Source organism: Falco punctatus (assembly GCF_963210335.1).
Source record: "Falco punctatus genome assembly, chromosome: 9".
In the NCBI taxonomy this organism is placed as follows: domain Eukaryota; kingdom Metazoa; phylum Chordata; class Aves; order Falconiformes; family Falconidae; genus Falco; species Falco punctatus.
In genome coordinates this window covers 22,412,664-22,425,881 of record NC_137589.1, presented here as the reverse complement: position 1 = coordinate 22,425,881, position 13,218 = coordinate 22,412,664, and the positions used below count along the sequence as shown (strand labels likewise).

At 40.1% G+C, this 13,218-nt stretch overlaps 1 protein-coding gene across 2 annotated transcripts in view; it reads left to right on the top strand.

Moving 5' to 3' along the window:
• Positions 1–13,218, top strand: part of PRKG1 (protein kinase cGMP-dependent 1) — a 503,334-nt gene that overhangs the window by 307,934 nt on the left and 182,182 nt on the right. For both annotated transcript variants that reach the window (XM_080401614.1, XM_080401613.1), the window contains exon 4: positions 3,820–3,925. In XM_080401614.1, the coding sequence (XP_080257740.1) occupies positions 3,820–3,925 (106 nt within the window). The remainder of the gene's footprint in view (positions 1–3,819; positions 3,926–13,218) is intronic.

The following is a 13,218-nucleotide window of genomic DNA, read 5'->3' as shown; positions in this document are numbered from 1 at the left end:
GAGGTCCCAATCGTGAGCATCCCTGTTTTTATCTGTGCCTCCAAGTGAAGGAGGTGTGTTTATGACAAATGCATATTTTATAATATACCTTAGTTTGTGAGCATGCATATTGCTGCCTTACAGTGTTGCTGCTTTTTTTGTGTGCCAGCCAAAATCTTGGTGGCTTCTTGGATCATCAATGATCGTGTTATGCTTTCTTACAAAGATAAAACGAAACCCCAGCTATAACTATCATATGAAAAAGTGTAGAAGAGGCAAAAAACTTTGATTGTAGTATAATTCCAGTTTAGCTGCTTTGATTGAGGTATAGTGGTTTATTTTATTGAGTAGTCTCAGGAAACTCCCATTATAGATAAATGGGCACACATCTATTTTCATGTTGTCATATTCCTTTACGATTGTAGTTCTTGCAATCAGAGAATAAGATATTCTCCTGAAATCATGCTTCATAGATACTTTTACCTTCGACATCCATCACGTTCTTTGCAGAGGGACAGAAAAGAAAATCTCTGCATCGCCTCTGTGTGTATCTGTTATAACTCAGTTATTCAGGGCAGAATTGACTTTGTGGTATACGTCCCATATACATATTTTGCATTTCAGGGCACTCATAAATATATCTCTTTGAAGTTGTTAATATCGTCAAATCTTACAGAATTCATACTGTTCCTTCAATAACCCTCTAACATGTTTACAGAGGATTTTAAGCATAACAGGAGATTATGCTCATACCTGATTAGAAGGGTCTTATTGACATTTAAAGCTCTGCTGTGATTAGCCATTATTAAAACATCTGTTTATCATTAGGCAGGATAAATGTGAATATAAAGTATGATTAGTAATTATAATTAGCAGTACAGAAGTGCATTGTCTGCAGTTAACTTTTCCTGAGCTGCATGGTCTTTGTGAGTGGGCTGGTACACTGCTGTATGTATAATGAGGAGATATACATATGGATACATTAAAATCTACATTTTATAGTATATAATAATATACAATTATAAAATATCACATACATTTTATATATAAATGTGTGTATGTAGTTTTGTATATATAGTCTTATATAAATATGGTTGTATGTATATCTATAACTTGGGTTACTAGAGGGTACTTTCAGGGGAATGTGACTCATAAGCCTCTGGTCCTGTGCTTCCATGAAGATTGCCAGCTACAGAGATTTGTTTTAACAGAACAATTTCTAGCAGGAATAAATGGATCTTCATTTTACTCGAGAGGTGCTAAATTATATTTGCCATTTACCTAAGTGCATTAAGAGACCATGTGAGAACATACTGGGCACAGGCCATGTAGCAGTGACTGGTTCTGGTCTTTGGGGATTGATATCAAATAGGATGTTGTGCTTTGTAAAGCATGTGGGAATCAGAGGAGAGTAAGTGTCCACCGCTTATCTGGCTTAGTGGTACCCCTGTGGACCTCAGAGACAGGTGGTATCTTTGCAGCTATATCTGAACCCACTGTGGGAAGGAAGAGCCACTGAGTACCTTCGCTATCCACTGTGCACATGAAAAATAAGAGTTAGCTGGTTGCCATCTGTCACAGATTTAAGGCATAATGACATACAGCCTATAAATGCATCTGACAAGCCAAGGATGGGGACTCTGCCCTTCGGAGGCCATGCTCTTAAACACTCTGATGGACTCCGACACAAGTCTGGTCCCAGGTGCCAATCGGATGTGTCTGTTATGGACCAGCTGGCCTGGATTGAGACCGGGATGAAACCTTTTTATTTTTCAGAGCTACTTGTTTACCTAAGATGATGAATCTATTAAAACACATTGGGAAGCAGCAGCAGACAGAATTATTTAAAGGAAGGTCTTTCATAATTACATGACACAATAGAAAAAAAGAAGGTGAATTTATGTATTTGCTATCTTCCAAGCTTACTCAGCTAGTGGTGTCAGCTTAGCAGTCATGCCTTCGCTATAAAGACTGTATGAAAGAAATACAACTTTCATTGTACTCTAGAAGTTGGCTGTACTTTGGAGAAAGTGCTTTTAAGGAACAAGTAAGATGTGTTTATGGTACATGTTCATCATAGGACACTGCAATGCTGTTGGATATTTTACTCCAAACAAAAGAATTTATAAACTCTTCATTTGTTTGTTATTTGTACATTCACTACATCTTTTTTTAAAAATACTTACTTATCAGTGTTTTTGCCAGTCATGACCAAGTTGCCTTTTCGCCTTGTGTGGTAATCATACATTACACTGAATGCAAACCATCCCGAAACAGCCAGGCAGGCTGAAATCCCCTACATTTTTTCACCTAGATAGAATGCACCTACTTTACAAGATATCTTTTCCTTCTTTCAGTTAATTTACTGGGATTTTGCTGAGATTTAGTGACTTCATATCAACCCTCATCATCCTTAGCCAGTACAGCAAGAGACCGTCCTTTTCAGTGAATCCCCCAACATACCCTGTACAATGATACTAATTTTTTCTTAAGATAGAGCTCATCTAATAATCAATTAAACCCCCTATTTTGCAGAAGACAGTAAAACCCCAGAAAAATAGGAATGCCATTCATGTTAATTGTCTCTTCCACTCTGAAGAGAGTGAAAGACTAATTTTTTTTACAGAAATCCCTCATACTATAGTTATAAGTCTTTTTTTCCCATCAGTTTTATTATAATGCTAAAAATGCTTCTCAAAAATGAGTTTCTGTCTTGAAAGTGAGAACAGGTTTTAAATTTTGTGGTGCATTCACTTAACTCTGCAGTGCAATTTGAGAAGAAAAATTTGAATTTGCACTTTGAAGGTTTTTCATCCTGCAGATGCAGTTAGGGATAAATACTTATTAAATGGGGTGTTTGTGAAGTAAAGGACCAGGAAATAAAAGCAAAGTAATTTCTTGGATTTTTATTGGTGGGAATATTGGTAAATATTTTGCTGAAAGTCATTTTGCTCATTTCTGTTTCCTGTAGTGAAATGGGATATGGGGTTGAAATATGTTGCCATTACTTCATGAAAAAAATATCAGTACAAGTGCAGAGGTCTTTAGAGTAGTTTTGTTTAATTAAACTGTTTCTCGAAGGAGAAGCTCTATTATAAACTCTAAGCCACATCTGAGATGAAAACATGGACCACTTGGGGTTCTGCGCATCCAACTCACATGATCCTGGTTTCTTTGAGTATCTGTACTTCATGCAATGGTAATCTGTTATACTTGTCTTTACAATGGGACTTCACTTCTGAAGTACATGATGTAGCATATGGTGTGTAACATTGAAGTCTTGGAATATATCAGAGACCTGAAAACTAAAATTGGGAAAAAAAAATACTCAGACTTTCCAGAATTGGGAGTTGTTCAATTGTTAGGATATAACAGGAATTGGTTCTGGCAAATCTCTCAAGGTCAAGGAGAAATTTGTTATCTGCTTTGGGAGTTGGATGAAACCTTAATGAATTTTGCTGTCTCAGAAACAGGATAATGCACTAAAAAATTTCCCCAAATCACTCAGTGTCAAAGGCAATCATATGTCCCAGGTTTCGATGAACTGACCCCCTATTTTTTGCTTGCTTTCAGCCTGCATTGATTTCTTCTCATCTCACAGTTGCTTTTAGGTGATCTTTCCAAAAGCCCATGCACTACAGCTAAACCTGAGGATATTTCAGATCATTTCAGTGCACGCTTAGTCCATTTCCGGTGAATGAGTTTTATGTTACTATTTTGCAGTGTGTACCCATTTTCGTGCTTTCTCATGAATGAATTCATTCCTCTGCAGTTCACAAAAGGTTTTTCAAATTTTGACATTTTGCTAATCACATTTTCCCCTTGTCTTGTTTTTTCCAGCTCTCGTAAATGTGAAACTTTGGGCTATTGATCGGCAATGTTTTCAAACAATAATGATGAGGACAGGCCTCATCAAGCATACTGAGTATATGGAATTTTTAAAAAGGTATGACACTTGTTTACTTTATGAAAAAATACAGTGAAACTGCCGTCCTCATCTTTTGACTTTTTTTGTGAGTGCAGTATTTGATTTGTTTCCTTCTCATATCTTTTTTTTTTTTTTTTTTTTTTTTTTTTAATTTGCTGTTTAACCATCTGTAAGCTGTATCCTCCACTTGAAAGGAAGGCGAGCCCCAGGGGGAGTCCTGCTGCAGCTTAGTTTCATTGCTGCTGTGAGTTACTCATTGGCAAAGAGTAACAAAGCCAGGTGTAAGAGAAGAAGCTTTAATATGAGTCATACGAAGTGTACCTTATTTAAAAAAACCCTACACCCTCCCCTGGGAAAAATCTGGTTTGTAAATTGTTGTAGAAAGAAGCAAGTCCATTCAAAGTGTGTTCTTGTGCTTCTAGAAGTAAAAGGCAAGTTTCTAGACAAGCAAAAACTTTAGGCTGCTGTAAAATGAAGGTTAAATGAGTAACAAGAAAGGCATAAAGCCAAGTCTCTTCACTCCTTAAATTTGACTCTCTCAAGCTTTCCTTCAGTTTGCGCTGCCAGATGCCATCTCAAACTTGAACATACCCTCCATTACCAAACCAATATCTAATATCTCAGTGTGCCATAGCAGTGAGGACTGGGCTGTGTTTCGTGTCAGCAAAATAATCCCAAATAGAAGCATAATGTCATGGAATTCCAGAGAAAAAAAATCACCCAGGTCAATGTGATGCTGTAAGTAATCCCATCATTACTAAAATGTTACTACACCAGGCTTGTCCCAGATCAAAACATTCCCCGCTGCATCATTCCCCCCCGGGAATGGACAATGTTTTGCTGTGCAGAAGCAGTGCAAGGGGTAAAATCATATCCAAGAGATGATTTCTTTTGATAGTGAGTGGGGATGTGATCAAAATCCTTCAGATTTGGCCTCCTTTTCACCTCTCTCTAGGGAGAAGCTTTACTCATTTTCTTTTTTATTTAGGGTGCAGCTGATTTTCAACATAGGGGAATGTTTTAGCAATTAATTGCTTAATTTCCAGAAGTTGCATCTTTTTTTCCAGAGAGAGGTTTTGGGGGAAAAGTGCTGTTGTCAGATCTAGAAGATCTTAGTTTGCAAACTAGTGACTTGAGTAATGATATACCTTCTTAAAAGCATGTTTTGGATGAAAAACTAATCCCATACAGCCATATCAGATGACAGGTGACGAGTCTCCCTAAAGCAGGCATACTAACTTTAACCCTGCCATGTCATGTGCTTGATCTGCTTTTGTTTCTGACTTGCTTTTTTATGTGTTTTCAAACATAAGATTTCTAAAATTGGAAAAACATGTGCAGTACATTCACTTGGACATGTAGTAACATAAAATCAAGAAGTAGCTTGTATTCCTTCAACTTTAAATTAGTTTTTCTCCAGTTAGTATTGGAAGAAAAAAGGACTTAGAAAAACAATAAAAATTAATAATTATAATAATTACCATCATAATATAACTATTCTTTAATATATAATATATTAAAATATCTAGAGAAAGAATACAAGTCACAGAATCATAGAATTGTTTAGATTGGAAAAACATTTAAGATCATTGAGTCCAACCATTAACCCAGCACTGCCAAGTCCACCACTAAACCATGTCCCTAAGTGCCACATCTACACATCTTTTAAAAACATCCAGGGATGGTGATTCCATCGCCTCCCTGGGCAGCCTGTTCCAGTGCTTGAAAAATTTTTTGGTGAAGAAATTTTTCCTAATACCCAACCTAAACCTCTCTGGCGCAACTTGAGGCTGTTTTCTCTTGTCCTGTCGCTTGTTAGCTGGGAGGAGAGACTGACCCCCACCTCGCTACAACCTCCTTTTTCTGTGTGTATATATGTAAACACACATGTATATATGTAAACACACACACACAAACTAAATCTCGGTGATGATGTTGGGGAGTCACAAAATTGGGCTGTCTCACAGGGTGTCCAGGCAAGGCTTTAGGGATAGGGCAGGGCACATGGAGCCAGGAAGGTGATCCCGTAGGACCGATACCCAGGGCACAAGTGCAGCTGTACCACAGCTCAGCCAGGATGACAGGTGAGGAATGAATCGAAGCTGGGGCACCATTAGCCACTTAGATCAGAGAGCAGAGACCTGCCCAACTCACTACACTTGTTCTTGACTGGGTTGACATCCCACCTCCTCACTTCTCCTTGTAGTCTGGAGTTTCACCTGTGATGGTTTTCAGTCATGAATAAAAATAAAATAATGAAACAAATAATTGGCCAGGAAGCATGGCCTCTGATGTGACAAGATGTTTCTCTAGAGAGGACCAGGAGCTCCATGGAGATGTTCTGCTACTCAGAGATGACATGAAAGTGTAGGCATCAAAGTCTAGCTTTTTCCAGGTGTCTTAGTTTATGGTTATTAACAAGCAAACTCAGAAGAGAAAACAAAACCTGTTTCCTTACTGAAAGGGTTTAAAAAATCATAAATTCACATGCTAACAAGCACTGGCCTTTCTTGTATGCTAGTGAATGAAGCAAAAAAATAAAAGATCAGTTCTGGAGGCTGGAGCTTCTGGCTCTCTTTCAAAGCGGAAACTGTGCACACATTAAGCTCTTAAGCTGTGAGCTTTAATAGAGATTCTGTAGAAGATTGTCAAGATTAATATGGATGCAGGTTTCGCAGAGCCTGCCCACCTTTAATTTTAAAGCAAATAGTGTGAGGAAGAAACAGAGAAGTGTTTTCTCACACTGTGTCTGAGCTTCTTGGACACAGCCTATTACAGTGTATCGAGCCACATATTAATGCTCATTACAAAGGTCTAAGGCAAGCAAATGTTTTTCTTCTTTGAATCTTACAGTTTGAATTTAGGAAGAGATTTTTTTCCTATGCAGTGATTGTAGCATGGGGCAGAATAGCTATAGGAAGGTCATTACAAAATGGTATCTACCCCGTTGTGTCTCCCAGTTAGTTGGGCTCTGTTCATGAATAGCTAGCTCAAGCTCAAATAAATTTGATTTATTACATTAAATGTTCATTTTTAAGGATGTTTTCATTCTAAATCTTTTTAAGGAAAAAAAGTTAAATCTTGAAAACAAGGAGTATATAAATTGTTAACCTTATTCTTTGGGGTTTTTTTCCCATTTTCTTTCATACATTAAGAAGTTAATAAAAATGTTCTTGTTAAGAAATCAAATGGAATAGAATAAAAAAAGGTTTAAACGGTACTTGTTCAAAGAAAAGTCAGTGGGATTGGACAGCATTATCTTCTGCTGAAATTGGTCTAAAACCCTTTCTGTTCTTGTCATTAGTCACAATAACAAAATGGTCATCATCTTCAGTAACATATTTTCATGTATGAGCAAAATACAGTAGACATTAAGGTTTTGGGGGTGAAATAAGACTATTCATGTATTCTTGTTTATCTTGCTGAAAATAAATGCAGTCTCATCACTGGTATTATTAGGGGGGCTCTTGCAGTCATTGTATGAAATACTACCCCACAACCAGTGTTGTGTTTTGTTGTTTTTCCACAGAAGGAACATACACACGTCAGCTACTGTTCTCTTAGTTTCACCCATTTATGTCCAGAGTATGTATAGTCCAGTGCTTTCTTCTGAATGCCGTAAGGAAACCCTAAAAAGTACATGTCCTGGTTAAGAAATCCAGGTCTGCCATCCCAATGGGTCCTGGGCCAGAAGGCTGTCTCCTGGTTTTCTCTAAGGAATAGTAGTACATAGTTTTCTTGGGTTACAAAACTTGAGATAACTCTTTGGATTTACAGAAATCAACTGCAATAGACTGGAGCAGGGGTCTTCAAACTACAGCCCATGGGCTGGGTACGGCCCCCCAGGGTCCTCAATCCGGCCCCCAGTATTTACAGAACCCCCCCGCCGGGGGTTGGGGGGGAAACCAAGCAGCCGCAGATGGCTGCCTGCCACTGCATCCGTGTGCCGGCCCCCTGGTTAAAGAGTTTGAGGACCCCTGGAGTGGAGTAAGGAGCAAGTGAACATCCTCTTTTTCATAGTATTTAGGAGGAACTGGTATGTATATCCCTTTCTGCTGCTTGTAAAGTCAGCAGCTGATCCTTGAAGTGATCAAAAGATGGCCTAATTCCCTAGCAGCACTTGCTTCAAGTAAGGGATCGAAAATCCAGACTATTTTTTGATCCCCGTGTATATACTGAATGAAAAATCATAGCAATGATTCCCTTTGAAACGCAGATTTTCAGTAGCTCGTTATGGGTTTAAATCAGTGCTAGATCAAGCTAGATTGTAGTGTAGCTAACAGTAAAACGTTAAAATATAATATTGTGCTGTACATTCAGTAACTCCTAATGGTATAGGGTTTATTTTTAGCATTTAGTTTTTACCCAGCATTGTGCTTCCTGTATATCATGGAATATATTTGCCCTTATGCAAGCAAGAAAGAGCAACAGTGGAGGTTACAGCTATGCCAGAATCAACTGTACATCTCACTGTAATTTTCACTGTAACAACATTAGAATGATTTCCTTCTCAAGCCTGTACTAAAATAATTCCATTTAAGCAAGTCAGAATATTTCAGTTAAGGAAACAGCTATTTATAAAATAAATTTGTCCAGGAAATAAAAGATGGAAAAAAGCCTTTGGCAAGTATTATAATTACCTGCTAAATCCTAAAAGTTTAAAGACAAGAATGCCTTGGAAAAGTAAATATTGTATTTATTTACACCATCTTCCTAGATGTTCCAAAAGGAGAGACCTCATATTCTGGTCCACCATATAATCTCTGGTTCATCCAAGACCCTGGAACAGATCAGGATAACAAAAGATGTGTCACCTCAGAGGCAGGATCTAGCTTTAGAAGTGGAAACTTAAAGGAAGTTCGCACATACACACAATCTTGAATCTTATAAATATTCAGTGGTGCTAATAGAAACAAAATTAAAGGATCTTGTTAGCCCAAGCTTTTGACTTAATGTCAAAAACTTTCATCTGGCTGAGGAAATGCCCTACCGTTTTGTCATAGTGCTTTGGCTTGATCTTGAGTCTCATTGACAGGTTTATCCTACTCCAAATTGGCTTAACTGGGAAGTTGTGATCTGGGCAGACATGGCAGAAGTGAGCTGGTTACGTCTAAGAAATGGGAGTTTATGCACTCTCTGCTTTTCTGCATAGGGAACTAGGCTGGTAAAGTTTTTTGTCTGTAGCCGTGTATTTAATTGTGCCAAAAGGTACTGAAGCTGGTCACTGTGAGTACCATGATGATTTTAGAGTGAAGGTTTTGCGTTTTCTGCAAGTTGTTTGTCAGTGAGAGGAAAGCAGATACAAAAATGTGTGAAACTTTATTAAATGACTGTGTCTTTGAAAGATTGCTTGCGTTTCTGCATTAAAACTTTCCCAAAGTGCATCTTAGGGTGAAATTGTACTGGATAGAAGTGGGAGAGAAATAAGGAGAGTGAGGGAAAGGGAGGAGGGACTTTGGAAAAAAGAGAGTTAGAGATGGATGATGAGTTGGTGAAGTATGTATGTAAAGATTGTTTCAGCTGACTAAATCTGCAAAACAGGTTTTGGCTTAAAACAACTTTTGTGGAGCACTGGAATGTAGACAAAGTGAACAGAGGGGATAGCAGAGTAAGAGGAAAAGGGAAATTATGAGGCAAATAAATGCATCCATTCTTAATACAAAGCTAAATATAAGAACAGATCTACTGGTTCAGACCAGGAGCCCATCTAAACTGGCATCCTTTTCATCCCAAGATGTTCCTCAAAGCCAAAACAGAGAGGTCCATCCCCACTAGGATGAGCGTCCAGTCCAACACTTTGAAAGCCAAGAGCATCATCTTGAAGGGTGTTCACAGCCACAAGATCTGGTCATTACTCACCTTTTAGGCTGTCCGAAGTTTTAAAGGCAGTCCAAGGAGTGTCCCCGGGGGTGAACAAGCTGGGCTGTTATGTCCTGATCAGGTTCTATCTTACCTCAGAGGCACCCAAGAATTTTGCCAAGTTACCCTGCTTTTGCGTTCATTGTTGCTGTCCAAGCTGAGGAGCACCAGACCAAGCATGCAGTCCACAAACCCTGCGATTGATACGGTGACAAAAAGGCTTATGTCCAGATTATGATCTTCTGTATGGAGCCAGGAAGGCTGGAAACATTGAAATAGCATCTCCCAAGAGCTGCAGATGAGATAAGGCTATAAAGAAATCAGGAGTTAAGCCCAGGAAGAAGGGAGGGGTAGGGAGAAGGTGTTTTTTTCTGATTTCAACAGTAATAGATTAATTTCCCCAAGTCAAGTCTGTTTTGTCTGTGATGGTAGTTGCTGAGTGATCTCCCTGTCCTTGTCTCAACCCACAAGCCTTTCGTTGTATTTTCTCTCCCCTGTCCAGTTGAGGAGGGGAGTGATAGAGCAGCTTTGGTTGGGCATCTGGCAGTCAGCCGGGATCAAACAACCACACCTGGAAACAATGGGGACTCTTTCAGGGCAGATGTCCACCTAGTTCAGGGGTCCTCAAACTTTTTAAACAGGGGGCTGGTGTGCAGATGCAGTGGCAGGCAGCCATCTGCGGCTGCTTGGTTTCCCCCCCAACCCCCGGTGGGGGGGGTTCTGTAAGTACCGAGGGCCGGACTGAGGACCCTGGGGGGCCGTATCCGGCCCGCGGGCCGTAGTTTGCGGACCCCTGACCTAGTTCATTCTTAGCTGAGGTCTACAGCCACCTTGAGTCCACATCGAGGATTAAAATTATCCTTTTTTCATAATAGTGAGCAAAAGGATAGGCAAGATGCACCATGAAGCAGACAGAAAATCAACTCAACTTTGAGCTCAATTAGTGTAGGAAGGTTTGATGGTGTTGCAGGACTCCTCTCTGATCCTCAAAATGAAGAATGAATTCATAATTGTATGCAATAAATAAATTAAAAAAATCTGTATGGTGTCCCTTTCAATTGTTCTGTTGGGTTTTCTTAGATGCGGTGGAAGTACAGCTTAGCCCATGAATCTCTGAAGGTCATGTTAAACTCACTGTGCCGTGAGGGGCTACACCGAGTTACACCTGGAGCTTTAGTGGGGAAGAGAGGGTTTGCAAGACTGAAAGTTTAGTCTTCTAAAGTCTGGTTAGATAAATCATGTGTCAATTCTTCTACATTTTGCTTAGATAACGTGTTACAACTAGCGATGGGGAAAAATGACATTTTAGAAAGCCATTCATTACAGCCACTAGTTTTGTGTTTCTCACCTTGGATTTCTCACTGTTAATGACAAACAGGAGTGCACAGAGAGCTATGTCCTGCTCTGTAATTCATGCAAACTGCTGCAAATTTGTGCGTGTGTCAACAGGGTGCAGCTAATGGGCTGCTAAGGATCACCGAGCTCCCCCAGGTAAAAGCAAGAGGGAGCAACAGCAGGTTGGAGATGGGCTGTCAGCTGAGGTGGATGCACTGGGAAGGAGTGTTAGTGAGTTACCACAGCAGGGGAGGTTGGCAGCAGCCTCTGGGATGTAAACTGGAGAGTAAATAAGATGTCAGGAAGCAAACTAGGAGTGGCCTAAAGGTAGAAAGAAGGGAAAGGCTGTTTGTGTTTCCTTGGGCAGGTGTGGGAATGTTTCAGGGGTGGCTTTATGTGAGAAGCTGAGCCTGAGGCTGCAGGTGGTGAAGATACCCAGGGCGCCCACAGGAGCTCTCAGGAGGTCCTTGCACCTCCCAGGTTCATGCATAAAGTATGAAGACAGCCTGCAATGCAGGTTGTGTGGTATTTGAGTAATTTTAGTAGCTCTGCGTGGAAAAAAACTGTTTCAGCTTTGGAAATTGCACAAAATCTTGTCTGTCTGGTCTGTTTGGGTTTTACCACGTTGTTTTAAATTCAGTTTGTGCTGGGGACACTGGAGGATATCTGGAAGGAAGTTTCTGTTTGCAGGCGGCTGAGCGTGAGGAGGTGTTTTCACCGTGCCATGGAGCACAGGCAGGCACTGAAGCAGAACTGAGATGATGCACTATGGTATCAAACTGTCAATTTTCTTCTGTCATGTAACAAGAAAAATAGTCTTTCTCATCTTCCAGTGGAGAGAAGGCTGGGTTAAGAATTTTTTTGAAGTACGTTTTGTAATTAATTGTTTCAGTAGCCACTATCTGGCCTCTGTAATCCCTTGTGAATGCTATTAATGCATAAGAAGGGGCTGGGGCAGATATTTTTTAAGTAATACAGGTTTACTATTGACCAAGCTTATTTTAATCTGAGAGAAATCTTTATTGGAGGCAGTGCACCACAAGGAAAAAGGAGAAGTGAAAAGCAGGCAAAAGGCTCATGTTCCTGTTGATTCAGACCATGAGGAAGGGGGAAGAATAATTGCTTTTTGTTTGGTTGAGTTTTTGGTGGTTTTTTGTTTTTTTCACACGGGAGCATTTCAATCAAGACAGTTGCAGTAAGTGCATTGTGGAGTTGAGTAAATGCATTAAGGGAGTTGAAGACAGCAGTCCCCTGGACTGCTTTGAAGATAGCATTGGTCTTGGTGTCAGCTGTATTTGAAATGCGGATTAATACAAATGGGAGTAAGTCTGTATCTCATTTTCATGTCATTGAATCTTGGACTCATAGAATGGTTTGGGTTGGAAGGGACCTTAAAGATCGTTTAGTTCAATGGGCAGGGACACCTTCCACTAAACCAGGTTGCTCAGAGCCCCATCCAGCCTGGCCATGAACACTTCCAGGGATGGGGCATCCACAGCTTCTCTGGGCAACCTGTGCCAGTGTCACATCACCCTCACAGTGAAGAATTCCTTCTGCCTAATTCTACCCTCTTTGCACGGACATATTCCTTTGTACACAGAAGGGGGAATCTCAGTGAGTCTCGATGGGGCATGCTGTGATTTTGCTTTTGCTACTGCTGCTGATCTGAAATTTGACAGTAAATAATTTAACCATGGCAGGTGACAGACACTGACTTTGCTCCTAACGTCCATCTGTGGGGCAATTTAGGGCTTTGCAGAAACGATTGATTGATACATCTAGTGGGAAACAGCCAGTTGCTGGGACCAGAGGGTGCAGAAATGGAAACCACAGTGTGTGTGATGGAGGCCACAGGTGGTAGCAGTAATAAGACACCTGCAGATGGTGAGGTTTGTGAGGCATTTGACTTCTCCCCCCCCTTTTTTTTTTCCTTCAACTCAGAGTTTTCTTGGTGAGGTAAAATCTAATTTTCTGGTAAGATTACTGTGCTACTTGAGATAACGTCTTTACATTTCAAAGGAGAACAAAGCTACATATGTCCTTTTTGCCCCCATAGTGAGTCTGTCAGTAAGGAAAAACACCTTCAAAGGTGCACTCATGATCTCAATAGGCACAAG